The sequence below is a fragment of the Heliconius melpomene genome, chromosome 14, assembly GCF_056956725.1.
Source record: "Heliconius melpomene rosina isolate 202511_hmr_F chromosome 14, ASM5695672v1, whole genome shotgun sequence".
NCBI lineage: Eukaryota > Metazoa > Arthropoda > Insecta > Lepidoptera > Nymphalidae > Heliconius > Heliconius melpomene.
The window spans coordinates 7340264-7359332 of NC_140402.1; the positions used below are offsets into that span (position 1 = coordinate 7340264).

At 30.7% G+C, this 19069-nt stretch overlaps 8 protein-coding genes across 9 annotated transcripts; 3 read left to right on the plus strand and 5 right to left on the minus strand.

Annotated features, from left to right (window-relative positions):
• The first annotated feature begins 1394 nt into the window (after positions 1–1394).
• On the plus strand, positions 1395–2588 carry LOC146532228 (STAGA complex 65 subunit gamma-like). The gene is made up of 2 exons (XM_085197448.1): positions 1395–1497; positions 1591–2588. The coding sequence occupies exon 2, from the start codon at positions 1597–1599 to the stop codon at positions 2572–2574; it is 978 nt and encodes a 325-aa protein (XP_085053574.1). The 5' UTR covers positions 1395–1497; positions 1591–1596; the 3' UTR covers positions 2575–2588.
• Positions 2589–3533: 945 nt separating this feature from the next.
• On the minus strand, positions 3534–5788 carry Cks30A (Cyclin-dependent kinase subunit 30A). Its single transcript, XM_085197304.1, has 3 exons — positions 5585–5788; positions 5156–5283; positions 3534–4614 (listed from the first exon to the last, which is right to left on the minus strand). Exons 1-3 carry the CDS (start codon positions 5638–5640, stop codon positions 4559–4561), a joined length of 240 nt encoding a protein of 79 aa, XP_085053430.1. The 5' UTR covers positions 5641–5788; the 3' UTR covers positions 3534–4558.
• Positions 5635–8761, minus strand: LOC146532230 (uncharacterized). The gene is made up of 5 exons (XM_085197301.1): positions 8581–8761; positions 8144–8502; positions 7918–8035; positions 7629–7786; positions 5635–6892 (listed from the first exon to the last, which is right to left on the minus strand). Exons 1-5 carry the CDS (start codon positions 8728–8730, stop codon positions 6595–6597), a joined length of 1083 nt encoding a protein of 360 aa, XP_085053427.1. The 5' UTR covers positions 8731–8761; the 3' UTR covers positions 5635–6594.
• Positions 8496–10050, plus strand: LOC146532231 (glutathione S-transferase 1-like). Its single transcript, XM_085197302.1, has 3 exons — positions 8496–9449; positions 9526–9693; positions 9807–10050. The coding sequence occupies exons 1-3, from the start codon at positions 9105–9107 to the stop codon at positions 9945–9947; spliced, it is 654 nt and encodes a 217-aa protein (XP_085053428.1). The 5' UTR covers positions 8496–9104; the 3' UTR covers positions 9948–10050.
• Positions 9939–11902, minus strand: Snapin (SNAP associated protein). Its single transcript, XM_085197303.1, has 3 exons — positions 11588–11902; positions 10865–11030; positions 9939–10786 (listed from the first exon to the last, which is right to left on the minus strand). The coding sequence occupies exons 1-3, from the start codon at positions 11734–11736 to the stop codon at positions 10655–10657; spliced, it is 447 nt and encodes a 148-aa protein (XP_085053429.1). The 5' UTR covers positions 11737–11902; the 3' UTR covers positions 9939–10654.
• HemK2 (HemK methyltransferase 2) lies at positions 10033–10653 on the minus strand. The gene has a single exon (XM_085197764.1). The coding sequence runs from the start codon at positions 10651–10653 to the stop codon at positions 10033–10035; it is 621 nt and encodes a 206-aa protein (XP_085053890.1).
• Positions 11903–12688: 786 nt separating the features above from the next.
• LOC146532234 (uncharacterized) lies at positions 12689–17383 on the minus strand. 2 transcript variants are annotated; one of them, XM_085197305.1, is made up of 11 exons: positions 17108–17383; positions 16863–17035; positions 16646–16777; positions 16319–16528; positions 15961–16239; positions 15713–15866; positions 15331–15470; positions 14121–15260; positions 13800–13998; positions 13465–13689; positions 12689–13234 (listed from the first exon to the last, which is right to left on the minus strand). In XM_085197305.1, the coding sequence occupies exons 1-11, from the start codon at positions 17132–17134 to the stop codon at positions 13031–13033; spliced, it is 2883 nt and encodes a 960-aa protein (XP_085053431.1). In that variant the 5' UTR covers positions 17135–17383; the 3' UTR covers positions 12689–13030. The 2 variants fall into 2 exon arrangements, with proteins under 2 accessions (XP_085053431.1, XP_085053432.1); XM_085197306.1 differs by lacking the exon at positions 12689–13234 and having other exon boundaries at positions 13519–13689; positions 13886–13998.
• Positions 17384–17489: 106 nt separating this feature from the next.
• Positions 17490–18984, plus strand: LOC146532235 (lanC-like protein 3). Its single transcript, XM_085197309.1, has one exon. It carries the CDS (start codon positions 17617–17619, stop codon positions 18913–18915), a length of 1299 nt encoding a protein of 432 aa, XP_085053435.1. The 5' UTR covers positions 17490–17616; the 3' UTR covers positions 18916–18984.
• Positions 18985–19069: the final 85 nt, after the last annotated feature.

Genomic DNA, 19069 nt, shown 5'->3' on the forward strand with positions numbered 1-19069 from the left:
ATATAACTTCATATGACAATTTCTCCTTAGATTACATACCAAATGTCCGGTAGCCTTAAAAAATAATTACTAATAATTTCAGCAAGAATCTGAAACCGAAAGACTAAATAAGTCGAGAGAAAAGAATTTAAATAACTCAAATCCATATTTTTACCGAAAGTCGTATTTCAACTTCGCTACGATAAGTTATAGCATCTTGTATGTAGGTACTTGTTAGTATAATACATTTTTAATTATTTTTTGAACTTCAGAACACTTTTTACCAAACGAAACCCTTATAGAATACACTTTGTTGTCCGTACGTCCGTCTGTCAAGACCATCTCGAGATTGCTTAGAATTATCAAGCTGAAATTAATATCAAATATTAAAGCCCCTGCTTCATTTGAGCACAGAAAACTTAAGCTTCTAAGTTAATGCAATCAAAATATAAAAGAATTGATACATATTTTTTGCTTTAAAATTGACAAACACCTACAATCCTATAATTGGTACGGAACTCTCGGTAGACGAGTCCGACTCTAACTTGACCATTTTTTTATTTTATTTTGCCTCTACACAATTATTATGTGTTTATCAATGATATTATATAACAGGCACCAGGCCCGTTACAAATAGGCTCGCTGTGACCAGATCAAAATAATTAACGCATAATGACTGCGACCTTTAGTAATTGCGACATCCGACGCCGCTCATTAAATTGGCGGATCTAATTTAAATAATAAAATGATATGAAAATATGCTCGGTTAGTTATCTAAAATGTAAAATTTTAGGAACACATAGACATACGTTTTATAGATACTAAAATACCTTATCTTACCCCGCAACTGCATTCCGCTAACAGCAGCCTAGTGTTAAGACACTCTGTTCCCTACTTCCTACCATATTCTGGAGGCAGTGCGTGTTAAGTGGTGCAGCTCAAGGCGCGCCTTGCTTCGACACCAGAGCGAAGAAATGAAAATATAAATGTACTTTCCTCGAGTGAGGATCACACTTTGTGTGCGCCACAACTGGCCTCACCCTTAGAAATAATAAAACTAAGTCATTCGATCTCCACTCCAGGAAGTGAAATTTATATTTTAAGTTATATTTCCATGTCTTCGCTCTGGTGTCGGGGCATCGCGTGGCCTTCATTTCCGTCACTCAAAACGCAATGCCTTCAGAATTCGGCGGCAAACGGAGAACGGAGTGTCTTAACACAGCGTTCAGGTAAATTGATGAAATAATCCTGATAGAACGTGTATGTGTTATATTTATACATAGCTAAATAGGTGAAATGGAATTTAGAAATTTTATTTAATTATATTCCACTCGTAATTATTTATCCATATTTATTATGCGGAATGCAATATTTTGGTTCATCCCTACATTTTTAGTTTATTAAATGTCAAAAAAAGTGACAGCTGCCAAAGTCAAAATATTGTATTGTTTATTCAAAGCGTTGTTTTCAATAACAAAATTCTATTCTATATTAGTGAGATATAACAAAACGAGTAAGGTAATAAAAGAAAATAAATATTGACAGCTTAAGAGAGCCTTAGATAAACTATAGTACGTAGTATAATTGCAATTTTTCATTACTGCATTGCAGAAAACAATGGCAAATAGGCAACTGTGGGGTGAATTTGAAGACGACGATAATGATGAGACGGTATTACAAAACGTTAACTTTAATCCTATTATTGAATTAGGTATGCAAAACATTCCAGAAATACCAATTACAGTAAAATCTTCACCAATCGAATTGCCGAAACCAAATTTAATTACACATACAATACAATTACATGCCTATTCAAGACAACTATCTGCTATTATTGACAGAACCGAGGCCGCTATATACGATGGCGCTAGAGTAGACTCGTTAAGCTTGCCGAACCCTCCGCCTGAACCAGTTATAAAAATGGAGCATGAAGCAATACCTCCTATAAATTTTCTTCCTAAAGAATATTGTGATTTTTCATTAGGCAAAGGGCCTATCATTTTACCTTTTACTCCAGAAAGCCATAAACGAGCCCTGAAGCAATGTGCAGCTATATCAATAGGGCATGTTGGTTTTGCTGCATCCACAAATAGTGCTTTAAATGCTGTAGCAGATGCTTTAGATATTTACATGTCAAATATGTGTAAGTTAATGAGAACAGTTGTAGATAAGGAAGCAAGTGGTCTCAATACTGGTTTTCCAGATATCATTTCAAAGGTTTTTACTGAATTAAATGTTGGCAACTTACATGATTTCTATGAGAATAGAGTAATAAAATACCATGAAAAGATTAAAAGTAAATGTGAAGAGCAAAGAAATCACTGTGAAGCCTTGACAATTGGAGAAATTGCTCCACAACTTAAATTGGAAGAAGTTCCAGAATTGCATTTTCCAGCTGCACTTGATGGAGCCTTTACACCGTCCCTGGAGCCTGGATTTCAAATGCTACATAGTCTAGAACAAGAACAGTTGCAAGGTCTTGAGTTATTAGATGCTGTTACAGATGACATAAAAGTTGACTCTATGGATTTTTCACAGCCAGAAATGACGAAATTACCAACATTGTCACCTAATGCTAAAAAAAAGAGAAAATAAAATGTATACAAATATATATTTTTATTACTTATTAACCTACCTTATTCTAAAGTTTCTAAATTGTTTAACTTCAATATAGAAAGACTTTAATACTGGGTTCTATTATTAGTAAGCAAAGTAGTTTGAAATAATAATATATATATATATATATATATATATATATATATATATATATATATATTTTTAGGTTCACGCTATATCCCATATGTACTAAGATAGACAGAAGGAATGTGGGAACCTAGTGTTAAGACAGTCTGGTCCAGTTGCATTGCATTGCATGTTGAGTGGCAGAACTCAACTTAAATATTTCATTTCCTCAAGTGGGAATCAAACCTAAAACCTGCCACGTTTATTCATTTGCTTGTGCCCCTACACCACAACTGGCCTCTAGTTCTTTTATTTTAATAATTTAAATATACTTCAATTTATACAGATACAAACAGCTTAGGCTTAATTATCATTTCCCTACTCTGATAGAGTTAGTATAAAATGAAGAATAAAGTACCACCTCAACATGCAGTGTCTTAAATTGAGGCATAATTTTTAATCTTATAAATCAGATTAAATTGATAATAGTTATAGTAATTGATGTGCAATGTTAAAATATAGTAAATGGTGGTCAAATTATATGCACAGTGCAATAATCAATTCTTTCTCTAGTATTATTGTTTGTATAATTTATTATGAGTAAAAAGACAATGCAAAGAAAACAAATTGGAAAAAATAACAAGTATTGGTTGCTATAATTATGGATAAAGATAATTATTTCTATTACAAACATTGGGCACTTACATGAAAGCATTACTTATTATATTAAAACTATAAAACCTAAATACAACTATTGATCACACATTTGTTAATATATATTTACTTTCTCATTAAATACATTTATTTTGTGTCTGGTATAAGAGGGTTTATAAGACAGTACAGGGATCTATATATAAATAAAAATGACAACATAGCACCAAAATAATTTATTTGTACCCCAATTTCATTAAAATTTATAACACCTGACAAGGATACAGTGCTGATTACTTAAGAATTTTCATTATTTACAAATACAACCAAAAATATACCAATTCATTGAATATTTGATCCATAGCTCAACTGAAAACAATAAATTGGTAATTTTTTCATCATCTTATTAAGCTAATTTTTGAGTTTTTTTTTATACATTTAAATGATCTTACAAATTAATGACTTATTTTAACCAGCAACTTAAAAAATACAGAATGAAGATCATTAATCATCACACTCATAACAAAGAAATATATTGATTTATGGTAGTAAAATGTAGTATACCCAAAATAGGAACCTTCAAATATGATCTACAATACAATATTAAAAGAGTTATTATCAGTTGGTTAAAAATTCAAGAACCACATTTAAAGATTTTAATCAAAATTTATTTATTAAACTTAGATGGCAATATCAGTCATACTTAGATACATATCCCAATTAAAATTATTAAATTATAAAACAAAAATGTTACATCTGACAAAAAAATTTACAAACATTTAACTGAAATAATAGCGTTCAAATTTGTATATACTGTATGTAGAAGTATCATAACAGAGAATTTACAATAATGTCTAAGTAATTTTCATATCAAATGAAAACTGTCCATGTTATGAAGCAAACTAAACTAATTAAGTTTAATATTTACCAGAAAACATACTAAAAATTAACATAGCTGGACTCAAACCATTGAAGTGCTTTGACCACTACGTCAAACATTTATTATGCTATGCACAGGTAACATAAACAGGCTTGATAAGAACATGTCATACCTTTGTAGTTGGTGCTCAAGGCTTTTGCGAGAGAAACAAGTTGAAGTACTCATGTCATTGAAATTTTTATACATTTTCTGTAAAATATTTTTCTATCCCTATTGTGGAATAGCAGTTTAAAAATGTTAAAAATAATTAAGTCTAATTCCACAACAACTGTACATTACACAATCACAATTTTTATTGTTTAAATTTTACTTTTTGTCAGTTGAAGGTGACCTCTTTCTTCGGAATAGCAAAATATGTGGTTCTGCAAAGATACAAAAGTAATAAGCACATAATAGATACAAATGAAATCAAAGTATACAAGTGGTTGGTTTTATTACTTAAAAGTTGTCTTCCTTAAAAATAAAAGTGGAATGACTTTTTGAATACAATTAAATTAAAGAAAACATAATATAATAACAATGAGCCAATAGTAATATATTATACACTTAAGAATTAATATATTTTTTGACAAAGAACCAAGAATACACATCACATACAGATGGTAAGGTTAATAAAGATGCACTATAGTTCTAATAATATATGGGGGCAAAAATACTTTTAGAAGTTTGCAGAATGACTTGAAAGCCAAAAAGTAGCTCAATTTAAATGACTTCAATATTCAATTCAATATTAAATGACTTGTCAAACAAAAATATTATTGGTATGAGAAATAGTAAGCAATAAGTTAATAAAAATAGGGGTTAAATAAGATGAAATTATTATGTACATATAAAAGATTGGATTTATTCAAATAAATATGTAATGGATGTAATATTTTAAAATATCAATTTCCTAATAATTACCTGGTTGGTGTGTCATGTAATGGATCCATCCTTGGCTCTGCTGGACTCCGATAGATCGCCATTCCTGTTCAGACATTAGATGATTCTTTGGAACCAGTTTAACCATATCTTTAGGTAAAACCACATGCCTAAAAGTTTAAGTTTATATTTCAGTTTGTTTTGGATCTTATTGTTAAAGTTTTGTAACATATTTTTACGTTATTTTAATATCATAAATATTACATAGTATTTATAAAATTTAAGTATTATATTCAAGTAGGTTTTTCATGAAGTCTTACTTATTTTTAAAATATGTTTATCATTTATAATTTGCTTTATTATGGGTAATCAATAATCCTATTACAATAACTAATAATGATTTTAGTCTTTAACACGTATACAAATATTTATATGAAATAAACTGAAATATTAAAGATTATAATAATTTACCTATACTCATGTTCATCGTCACGGTATTTTTCGGAGTAATAAATATCCCTCGACATGTTTACTGATAAGCTTTTAGGTCTCGCTTTAAGAAATCAAAGAGCTTACTTTTATTTGCAATAAAAATGCTTTTATTGAGTTAAGTTCACAGTTCCAACGCCACAAAGAACTTCAAACTTTTGAAAGCGACTCGATAATTCTATTCGTTAACGTATATGAAAATTTAAAATATTTTGAATATTGCCAGTTGCACACAGACAAAAATTTTATATACCTCACTTGATGACCAACATATTCTTTACAACAATAATTTAAAAAAAGATCGATTGAATTAAATATGTAAAGTAATGTTTATAATTATATTAGTTGATCATTTTTAACCTATTTTCTTTCACGTCCATTAAAGGATTCATATGGCATTATCAACCTTGACAAGCGATACGGTACCTATCTATAGTACATATATTAAAATTTTAAAATATTGTATTAAAGTTGTTTTTTTTAAACGGTTTTTTTACGTTGCTTTCCAAAATAGTATCCAGATGAACATAAAAAATATAATTTAAATTTTATAAGACTTCTGACGGCTTCTGATTTCTTTTTTGTCAAAAAGTTTATGGAATATGAAAAACTGTGTTTTGTAAATTCATAATTTACTAATAACCCAATGGTTGTGCATTCGATGCGCCTTCAGGGAAAACTATTATAATTTCCTTCCTCTAGTAACAAGAAGGTACAAACAATGTCTTGAAAATTGGTCAGAAAGTGGGAATCTAATAATTTCAAAAATTATTGTGCATTTTACACTAAAATATAGTTTTTATAATGAATTAGAAATCATCCTTAGAATATTTTATTTTCTTATTTTTTATTTTATTAATAAACTAATAAAATATATTTTTTATTTATTCTATTTTCTTCCTCCGCCTACTAAGATGTGAATAACTATATTTCTATTCTCTTTTATTCTTCTTATCTGAATAATGGTAATAAAACCATATTTTTTATTATAATTATTTATTATTAATTTCTTTATTTACATTGCTGGTATGTTTCTTTTCATGTTTTAAAAGATCACTTTTGCGAGCAAATTTTGATGGACAGTCAGTGCAGATGAAGGATTTTCCTTCGCTATGAGACAACTTTATATGGCGTTTTAAGTTTGATGCTCGGGATAATTTTATACCACAAATGGAGCAGACATGCGGTTTTTCTCCAATATGCGTCAAAATATGTTGTTTTAAATCACTTTGAGTAATAAATGCGCGACTACACTTGTCGCATTCGTATTTTTTTTCACCCGTATGACGTCTAAAATTAGAAGAACAAAATATCTTATTACTACTTACATACTATTAAGTAAATGGATATTTAATGTAAGATGAGAAATATATAATATTTATTATATGTAAGTATGTATAATATTAATAATCCGACAGTAGATGTTTGTTAAACGCGTGCATGTCAGTACAGTCGTGTGCATATTTAATATGCATTATGCTCACTTCTGAATAATTTGTCTGCCTGCTTGTACATATATCTTCGCTTCGGAACTACAGGGCTGATTTTAATAAAGTTTTTTGTTGTGTAGCCATTAGGTCTTTGTAGGAATTGTTTTATAATTAACTTCGAAAACTGATACACATTCAGAATAAGTTGTTCATTTTCCCACACATAATTTTTTCGTCAAATTAATTTCTCTTTTGTACATGCTGCAAGTTTAAAAAATTGGGGCGAAAAATGTTGAAGATAACTAAGTCCACGCAAACAAATTAATTATATTAATTTGATTTTATTTTTCTAGCTTCATCACACTAGCAGGGTATGCAACAAAGACACCCAGCGTTAAGACATTCCTATTCCTAGCTTTCTGCTGAATTCTGGTGCTCCTGCTGCCCCTGTACCATGAATGGCCTCATAACAAGCCTATATATAATTTGTACTTAACAGTTATTAATGGACATATTTTATTGAGAAAGTAGTAAAAAAATATAATCAGCATACAAAACCAATTAAAAGTAATTGTTACATAATATACATTACATACCTTACATGATATTGTAGATGACCTATAGTACGAAAGCTTCTCGGACAAAGCACACACTGGTATGGCATCTGACCTGTGTGCTTTCGTTTATGAGTGGTCAGTCCAGAGGATTGGGCAAATGATTTCCCACATATTTTACAAACAAAAGGTTTTTCTCCCTGTAACATATATATTTTTATTCTTTATAATGGCAATTAATAACTGTATTTGTTTATTACCCATGTCAGATACAGTGGGAGCTACAAAAAGAATTAACTATACTCAAAACAAGTAAATATAAAAAAATTACTGTATGTATTCTTATGTGAACAGTCAGATTCTGTGCTATGGAAAATTTCTTTTCACAATGTGGACAAGTAAAAGGTTTCTCTGCGGCATGGGTTGCTAAGTGAGTTTTGAGACGAAACCTGCAAAGTAAATAGTAAAAAAAAATATGTCTAATTTATAAAATATAAATTGTAGTTTAGTGTCAAATATTCTGGCAAATTTTAATTACTTTAAAAAATAATTTATACCTGGAAGACATAACTTTACCACATGTAAAACATTGTTGCTTTTGAGATGCTTTATTATTAATTTTTAAATTATCTGTATCTTTTAAAGTATAAATAGAATTCATTGCTTCATTAACTTCAGTTTTTATTTTGTCTTTATTGTAATTTTTAATAACAGGAGGACCATCTATTGTAGTGTAACATCGTGTTGCTTCGTGCATGCTTAGATCAGTTGCGAGATTTTCTTCTTTAATAACTATTATAGAATTTCTTAATTCATAATCCGATTTTTCACAAAGTTTTATAAACTGTAAACAAATATCTAAGGTTTTCTCACAATTTGAACATATTAAAGTAGGCAGCCCGTCATTTGGTTGTATCTAGTAATTAAAAATATATACTGCATTTTAATTTTATCTTAACTACTTAATTATAAATTATTTTTATATAAAACTTACTTGAACTTTTGCTAAAGACATTATTTTAGTATATATCTGTTCTGATGTGGAATTATTAAATATATTTATTGTTAAATTATTGTTACTTAAACAAATTCTACATTTATCCATAGTATTTAAATTTAATTTAAGTATTTTCAGTCTTAGCATTCAAAACATAAACAAAACAAAATAACGTCATTTGTCATCTGTTTTCTGTATAAGTACTTATTTGACATAAAATCGTTTTAAAACAGATAGTTGTAATTCAAAATTATATATAATCTAAAATATTAATAGACTTTTCTAAAATATCAAAACGATTCAAAATTTATGTAGACGAAATTTGCTAAATTTATATAAATACGATGTGGTTTAATGTGTCGTGAGGTTCCTTATTTAAAATATTAGGTGGTCCTTGATTGTTGAGGTCAACAACCTATCACCCCACTATCAATCAAATATTTCGTATCTATTAACTTTTTAGTAGGTACTACTTATTTGTTTCATTTCCATTTTATCTATAATTTTACAAAACAACCAATATGTCCAATATTAAATTGTACCATTTCAATATAAGTGCACCGTCAAGAGGCGCGCTTATGGCGACAAAATTAATAGGAGTACCGGCAGAAGTAGTTATCATAAACTTAATTAAGAAAGAACAACTCAGTGAAAGCTTTATAAAAATTAATCCTCAGCATTGTGTACCAACGCTTGATGATAACGGGTTTGTATTATGGGAGAGTCGTGCCATTTCTTGTTACCTAGCTGAAAAATATGGCAAAAATGACGATATTTATCCGAAAGATCTTCAACGGCGTGCCATCGTTAATGCAAGATTATACTTTGACAGCTCTTTCTTGTATCCCAAAATACGGGCAATTTGTGTAAGTTTATAAGTAATGATTAAATATAATATGCAAGTCAATTTTAATTCTATTAAAGTTATTTTTATCTTCATAGTATCCAATAATTTTTGAGGGTGTAACAGAAATAGCAGATAAGTTGAGAAATGATCTGAATGCTACTCTTGGTTTCCTCAATCAATTTCTAGATTGTAGCAAGTGGGTTGCGGGTGATCAGTTGACCATAGCTGATGCTCATATTGCAGCATCATTATCATCAATTATTGTAAGTTTCACTTAACTATTACATTATTTAAATCTTAATTTTTGTTTTCTTTATATGTATGTACTACAATAAAAATTAAAATGAAATAATTACCAATTTTTATCAATTTTCAGCAAGTTGGCTGGGACATGTCACCTTTCCCCAACATTCAAAGATGGTTTAAAGATTGCTCTATTATACCTAGTTTTGAAGATAACATGCAGGGTGCTAAGGAATTTAGTGAGCTTGTGAAGAAAAATCTTAAATCAAGTTAAACAAAAATTTATTAATATTATACATATATTATATCATATATATATATGGGCTTATTTCTATTTTTATAAACAATAAAATATTTTTCTATCTATAAAACTTTAAGACTAATTGTTGCTCATTTCTAACTTTTCTCTGTATAACAGTCTCTGATTTGTAACCATGTTTAGACATAATTTGAACAACTTCATGAGGAATGTTTTCTTTAATTAGTAGAAGGTAAAAGGTGCCATCTTCAGCCAGAATTTTTGGTATCATGCCGAGAAGTCTATCTGTAATTTCTCTACCTTTGATACCTCCAGCCCAACTTGCCTCAATACCTTGACTCCCACATTCACTTGACTCAGTTACAACATATGGTGGATTGAAAATTATAAGATCAAACTTATTGTGTACAAAAGAAGACCCCAAATCCATATTGATAACATTCAAAAACACTTTATTATGATCACCAGTACTTTTAGACATCAAGCAGGCTTTGAAATTTATATCTGTGCTGAAACATACAGTTTGTGAGAGTGCCATACCTAAAGCTGTAATAACAATACCACTTCCAGATCCAATTTCTAAACAAAAAATGGGGTTTTTATTTCTTATGTATTGTATATCTTTTTCTAAGGCATCAATAAGTAGGAAGCTATCTTCTGCTGGTTCATAGACAAAGTCAAAATCTTCTTTTTCAATGTGGTTTTGATATGGAGTTTCCATTTTAGTTGATACTGCCATGGTCTGATAACACAGCAGAACTTGTACTTTGTTCTGGTTCTTGAGGTACTTCTGTGACAGCTGGTCTTACACTTTTCTCTTTGTTTATCATTCGTCGAATTTCATTAAGCCTATCCTAAAAAAATAAGAAGGTATGATAAATTATTACAAAACTTAAATCATGTTTCTTCCAAAATGTAAATTGCTCACATACTTGTGATGCTTGTAATACATTAAGAACCACCGTAACTTTATGTTTACAAGCTATTAATTTCTTGACATAAGGATCCAACTCAGGATGATTATTTAAGGCCTCCCTTACTTTCTGCAGTTCTTCATTTAAAGATTCAATTTGTTGTTTTAATTCCAATTGAGAAATTCTTAAACAAAATAAAATAACAAAATTTACAGAAGACTCAAAGCAAAATTAAATTACATACAAGGTATGGTATATATTGGTAATTCCTGTAAAGAAGCAGATGTGATTATTACAAACTGATTTGGCCCTATAATACAATAGGTGGAGCCACATTCACCCTGAGATATATTAAATTTTTGGTTTTTTTAAGAAACAGTCTAGTATTAAATTTAAAAATTAATTAAAAGTATATTTTGAACAATGTTACTGTTTTGGTGTTATTATTTAGGGAGTATGCCAAATATAATGTACTATTAGGTAAGAGTTACTTGTTTAACTTTTGAAAGAGAAACCTGAGACAACATAGTGTAAAAAAATTACCCTAATCTCTATCAAAAATACAAAATTTCTCTAGAAAATCTATAATGATTTTTTTTAGAACATTATAAAAAGGTTTATATTGTTTTTTTTTCGGTCATCATTCATGCAAAAACTACGGCAAATATTCTGGTCGAATTACTAATAACCCTGTACAGACGTTATCTTAATTAATTAATCATATATTTTTTTAAATATTACCTAGTGGCCCTAACTCTATCATCAAGTTGGTCTACAGTAGGTTTCAGAAGACCTAAAAGACCTTCAGCTAAGGTGTCTCTTGTTGGATTGTCACACAAATTACCAGTGTTTTCATCAGCGGATGTTGTTGTACTTTCAGTGTCGTCCATGTCGGCCTGTTGCAATTACATTATCTAATTTTCTAAATAAGAAGTGAATACTATATAACAATATAAAATGTTAAGCAAAAGTTTATGTTTCCGATTTACACGACGTATGCGATAGCGGTACACCGTACGTCAGTCGTGTTCTGTGGTCGTCAAACTCAATTAAGCTATTTGACAAGTTGTCCTTTACATTTGACATGTAGTGATGTACTTGATACATCACAAAAATGTTTTTTTTTTTTTTTCAGAATTTATAAGTCCATTTTCTCACTTTGAGATGATGAAAGGATATTTAAAAATTAAAAATGTCTGTAAAATGGGTTTACGAATGATAGCTTTACTTTATAACGTCTTAAGAAAACATTGATAAAAAATTTCATACTTTTGTAAATTGAGTTGAATTATTATCACTGAATTTTCATAATTTTGTATAATATAAAGAATTCATTGAAAATATTTTTTTTGCGATAAATTAACACCTATTTAACATATATTTTCACCCGTGAATTCAAATATTTTCTTACTTAAATTATATAGATTGACTACAAGTACAAATATGGTATTTTATTATTGTATTGTTACAATGTATTATATATTTAGAAGCACGTCCACCATCATTGATTTGGCACGATCGGTCATGTTATTCCTGACAGAGACTTAGATTGTCCGACCGAGTCTTCTTCTTCTTCCTGGCATTAATCTTAAAGAGCGTGCACTTTGATGTGTCATGCTTTTTATTTGTGCAGTCTACAATTTACTAGTTTCGTTACAGACACATGCTAGTGCTCTTGCGCCCGGACAATATAGGCCATATTGTAAAAAATAAATATTTTTTTCTTTGTGGCAAGATAAGTATACTCAAGCAATTTTTAAAGTATACTTAATCAAACGTTACTAAGCTAAACATTTTTTATATATTTCGCTAAGAGTGAACATTAAATTGGTCAAATTAAAGTATTTCGTTTTCAACAGAATGATTTATTTATATATAATACATAAATATACTCTTAATTCTAATTTAGGGGATTTACAAAATATTTTCTTTACTTATTGGTTCTTGCTATAAAAACTATTGAGCAACTATGTGAAATTAGTTATCAGTTCTAAAAATGATAAATCTCTTAAAGTACTCGTAATTATAATATTGAACATTCATCTTTAAACAATGAATTTATTATAAAAACAAGTAGTTTAATCTACGATATTATAATATTTAATAGTTTAGCTTAGTCTGCTATTCATTGCAAAGTTTTAGTATTACAAGAATTTATTTAAAAATTACTGTAAAAGGAAAGTGTCACAAGGAGTCCATGAGTATACGCATTTGATCTTTTACATGGGTGTCCATATCAGAAAAATCTTTTAAGACTTCTTCAATCATTTCTATAAATATTGTTGGCCAATGGAGTTCAAGAGTGCGAAGACGTACTGCAGCTCCACACGCCAACTCAATTGCGTGCGACAATTGACCGCGACCACGTACTCTCCAATTCATATCCTCCTAAAATATTGATGTATGCAATAACGCTCATTAATTGGTGAAATTGAAGACCAGAATATATTTCGAAATGACTTAAGTACTTTAGTTGGCGAAGAATCCTAAAAATGTCTATTTTTAGCAGTAAAATAAAAAAGCCTACAATAAACTATTCACTTCTAGAGAATGACCGTTTTTTGTAATGATATAAGTAATTTAGTAAGTTTTCGATTTCGATTGGCAATTGAAATTACCTGTGATACGTGTCCTTTTTTATACTGTAAAGCTTCTTTAGCGATGACATCTCGTAATGCGGGGTCGGCTGCCCTTAGCCAAGCCTTAGCACTAATAGAAGTATTTCCACTCTTGCCTAACCTTGAAAGTAGAGGTTGTAAAGGAGCATCTGGTAGTGCGCGGAGTACTATGTCACTTAGCCCTATGTAAGCTTGATTAGCTGTTCTCAATTCTTCTTCTGTAATCTATAAGTAAATCTATTTTAATAAATTATTAGTCTTCGAATTATTTAATAGAATTTAGATTTTCATTAAATTATTTCAATGTTATTTTAACTTTCACAGCCTTAATTTACCGATTCATCGTTTATTTCCTTTAGTCCCCAATGAGCAAGTCGATAAATTGCATATTCTCGCCAGGTTTTGAGAAATATTGGATTACCTTCTGGTATTATAGTTAGACCTGTTAGACCACGAAGCTCGGCTAAAGCGTGCAGTTGGCCTAGGTGCTGTAGCCCAGTGGCGCGAACCAATAGATGGGTAATATTTGGAAATCTGTTAAAAAATAAACTTTTTTAGTTTATTTTTTATTTTAGTGTTATACGATATCGTATTTGAATATTCAAATATTAATGGCAAGTAATAAGACATTTAACTTATAATATATTTACACTTACTTTGCTTTTAGTTCCGGCAAAGATTGGGCAACTGCGTTAAAATGAACATAATGAAAGGCAGCTCTGGTAACAGTCCGTGCTTTCTCCCATTCCCATTCACGTGCTAGGCGACGCACTGCGCCTGCACCCCATGCACTTACGAGACCGTCGCTTACTTCAACTAAGTAGTCAACACCTTGCTCTCTGTCTTTTGAAACAGGGATTGCTCTGGAAACTGGCTCCGATGATTTCAAATTTGCTAAATTAGTTTGTTTAACTGGCTTACTTCGAGCCGTTGAGGCTCTATGGGCTGATGAAGCTCTTTCATTTCGTCTTGTGATAGTAGCGCTTCGTATATTTCTATTGCTTAATCTAGTATTCAAAGATGATTGTCTTTTTAAGACTTTGCTGTTATTATCACTGCCCGATGTAGACGATGCCCCAACAGAACCGTTATTAGTATTACAAGAAATATTGCTAGCATTTTCACTGTTATCAGAATTTTTGGTGCTTTTAATTTTTCGACACTCTGGGTCACACACAGATTTAGACCGCATCGTACTAAAATTTTCTCGCCTTCGTAATACTGTGGGGCATCTTCTGAATTGTCTTTTGTTCACTTCCTCTTCACTATCACTAGTCGAAGAAGGTAATGAACTAATTGAAGAATCACCTACAGGTTCAACGCTTGAAATACTTTCCCACCTTTTCAAAACTGGTTCTGAATTTTCGGATAATTTAACATTTTCTAGGGAAGATATAATTGGCAACAGAATTGGCGGTAATCTTAGATCACTACTTGTAGATGTTGAATGGGAAGCATCTGTATCCTGTGACGCACTGCGTTCAGAAAAATTTACACGTCTTTCAGAAGGTTTCCGAGCAGTTGAACTTCTTTGTAATTTGCGTGGCGGAGGTCTAGAATTTGTGTTCTCTATAGAAGCTTTGAGAGATGCATCGCTGTTATTGACTCTCCAATCCGTATTACCCTCGTCCGCGTGTCTTGTAAAAGCTATCAAATCAGGAATAACAGAAGTTTCAACGCATTGCGCATCATCAGTTTGAGTTATCGCTTCGGAAGATGTTTGCATTTTAAGTTCTTTTTCAATTTCCGTTTGTTTCACTGGGCTAGTAGTATTTACAAAGCTTTTATTTTCTGATCTAAAATAATTCAAATATTACTAACATTATTATACATTATTAACACTTAATAAAATTAAATAGCAATTACCTAAGCAATTCCCAATTAGTTCGAGCATTATGTATAATCTGATCACGGCGAGCAGCTTGTTGAGCAGAACCGCTAAGTGCGCAATATGCAGCATGAGCGGCTTCTTTATTACTTCGCCAGGCCATGGCAGCTCGGCGGACCTATAAGGGTAATACTTAAAAATAAGATAGAACATCAGTAAAATATTTGAAATTTAGACATTAGTTTAATAATTCACGACATATAAATATATATGTTGCAGCCAAATAGCTTAATTAGTTGTTTAATTATTAATCTAGACTACGACATTACTAACAGTAAGGCTAGGCTTTTAATTAAACGGCTTATTTAGTAACTGGTTGCGATTTGTACATATTTTACGCATAGATTAGACAACATGTACCTGATCGCTAACGTGCATATTTGTTAGTGTTACAAGATTCGGAAGATAAGATACTAAAAACGGTGTACAATCACCACCAAGCGCAACAGGATTTCCATCTAAGGAGACTTCCATTAATGTGGTTGCCTCAGCCAGAGATGCCACATCCTCTATGCTGTAAAAAGCAAAACACATTTAAATTTAAATAAATTTGTGAATAAAGTTATTAAAAAATATGTAAATTTATGAGTGGTTAAGGGATATTATACCTTTGCAAATCATTGTTTCCAAGAAATAGTTTTTGCAGTTTAATCGTATTCTGAAATCCTAATAATTTTCGTAAACGGTTTCGCTTTAAATTTAACTCTCTTAGGGATAGTAATCCATGTAGGTCCATTTGCCCAATACATTTTATTTGATTACCAGCTAAATTAAGAACTTTGAGCTCACTCTGATTGGATAGACCCCCAACTTTTGTAATCCTGTTACCATGTAAATCCAGTACTTCTAACTTTAAGAGATTGGACAAGCCTTCTATTCTTTTAATTCTGTGATGTAGATAAATAATACGTTATCAATATCAAAAAGCTAGGCTGGTGATATGAGACAATTCAGATTCGTACTTACCTATTTTTACCCATCAGTAACACTCTTAAACTGAATAGTCTTTCCAGTGATGATATTTTATCTATTTGGTTGTCATAAACATCAAGAAAAACTAATTTACTTAAATCTAGAGGCGACAGTCCAGAAAGCGTGTTAATTAAGTTATGTTGTAGCGATAATAAACGTAATCCTGGTTCGCCTACTATGTGAGGTATGGAAGAGAGTCCTCGTCTAAAAATAATTACGGTATAATTTATGGCAAAAAACGAAGAGAATTAATAATACATTTTGACTAAGTTAAATTATTTTGATTTAGCAAAATAATTAAGTAATAAAATTATCCTGGACCTGTCGAGACTTATCCTATCAGGTAAGCGGTCTTTTTCTTGGGGAGTCCTAGATAGTTGGACTTTACCTTCACCCACAGCTTGTAAATTAATGGTGTCCTCTTTGGCATCTTCTTTGCATATAAAATTATTCCTGTTAAATAATAAACAATTTATATAATAGGTTTCTAATTTTTTATTAGTTTCTTTAATATATTACATACGAGTTTTTTAATTACCCAGAAAGTGTTGTATTAGAGCGTTGTAAAGTTGTGGTACGATGATCAGCCAAAGCAGGTCGTATTTGTAGAAATTGACGACCATCTCCACTAGCACTAATTTCAACTCTCGGCCCACTAACATCAAGTGACTGTGCCGATCTTCCTCTTGCGCGAAAAGATAATTTTCTTACCTATAAGATTTCGAAATAATTGATTAGTTATGGCACAAAAATTCAGAAATTATCTCTAATATATATCATTACATTTCCACGGTTATACGTAATAGGCATTTGATTAACAGTAGATACTAGATTAGTAACTGTAAAATTGTAATTTATAATTCGATTGGCCCCATTTTATATAAGTCTCATTTCGTGAATATAAATTCGACATAGAGGCAGTTTTGGTCCACTTTATCAAAGTCGTTTGTTGTTGCTAAGTAACTAAAATAATTCGGGTAACATACGTTTTCGGTAGAATTATAGTGTAATGTTTATATAATATAACATAATCTAAAATAAATTTCATGAGTAAACCACAATAATATGAACAATATCACAATATTTTGAGCTCCTTAAGTTAAAATGAAAATATACATAATATTTAACACGTATTGTAAAAGTTGCTAGTTTGGATATGCCCTTAAAGTAACAAATGTTTAGTACGCGTATTCAAATACTTGATAACTTCAATTTCAAAATATTTTTGAAACTAAAAACAAGAGAAGAAAAAATATATTGTGATATTAATTATATAAATTGAAATTTTTTTAATGAATAAAATTTTTAATAAAGTGCTCTGCTTACGTAATTTTCGCAACTTTCTATCATCATTACCCTTTGGAGCAAAAATGGTACGCTTCTTCCCAAACCCGTACGAAGATTACAAACCCGGAGCAGGGGTCGCCTTAAATAAAGATGAGATAATAGAGCAGATAAACGATCAAGTTAATAATATTATAAAGCGCTTGCAGCCCAACCACAAAAATGTAGATGGAGGATTATATGTTGGGGTAACAGGGGTATCGTATATGTTTTATTATTTATCGAAAAACTCATTGCTTTCGGCAAATAAAACTGCGTATATTGAAAAAGCTGTAGAATATCTTACGCCCGCACTTGAAGTATCTGCTGGTGAAAAGACTTCGTTCTTGCTTGGCGATGCCGGCACGTATGCTCTAGCCACCATATTGAAAAGAGAAATTGGCGATGATGATTTCGCCGAAAATTTAAAAGCTTTTAAAGCTCTTTATACTAACTATTTAAATCCAAAATTTCTTAAATGCGGTGGAGATGAATTTTTTGTCGGACGGGCAGGGTATCTCGCTGGAGCTTTGTGGATGAGTCGCGAATTGCAAGCGCCAATTTTTACGAATGAAGAATTGTATAAAATTTGCGACATGATGGTTTTATCTGGTCGTGAATATGCTAAAAATCATAAAAGTCCATGTCCATTGATGTATCATTATTACAATACTGAATACTTAGGTGCTGCTCATGGAATAAGTTTTATATTGCAAATGTTATTGTCGGTACCTGGTTACCTTAATTTTAATAGGCATGCTGCCCAAGACATTAAAACTACAATAGAATTTATAGCCTCTATTCAAACTGATGAGGGAAATTGGCCTTGTTGCATGGAAGAAATAGGTTTGCCTGATCACAAACTGGTTCACTGGTGCCACGGGGCACCAGGAGTAATTTATTTAATGGCAAAAGCTTATTTGATATTTAAAGATCAAAAGTTCCTCAATGCTTGCAACAGAGCTGGTGAGGTAGTTTGGAATAAAGGTTTATTGCGTAAAGGTCCTGGAATATGTCATGGAGTTGCTGGGAGTGGATATGTCTTTTTATTGCTATATAGGTTGACAGGAGATGAGAAATATATTCAAAGAGGTAAACTTTTTGCCGATTTCTTGAACACTGATCAATTTTTGAGAGATGCACGGCTGCCTGATAATCCACAAAGCTTATATGAAGGAACTGCTGGTACTGTGTGTTTCCTTGCAGATCTCTTGGTACCAGATAAGGCTGAATTTCCTTTCCAAGATGTATTTTCTACTTACACCTAAAGTGATTTCATTAATTCAAAACTTATTCATTTGTTAAAAAATATGTGTCAATTATATTATGCTATGTAATTGTTGTTTTATTTCATTGATTTGGGAATTATTAAGTTTCTAGTTTGTATTTCAATATTATTTTTAGACCAATAAAGTTTGACTG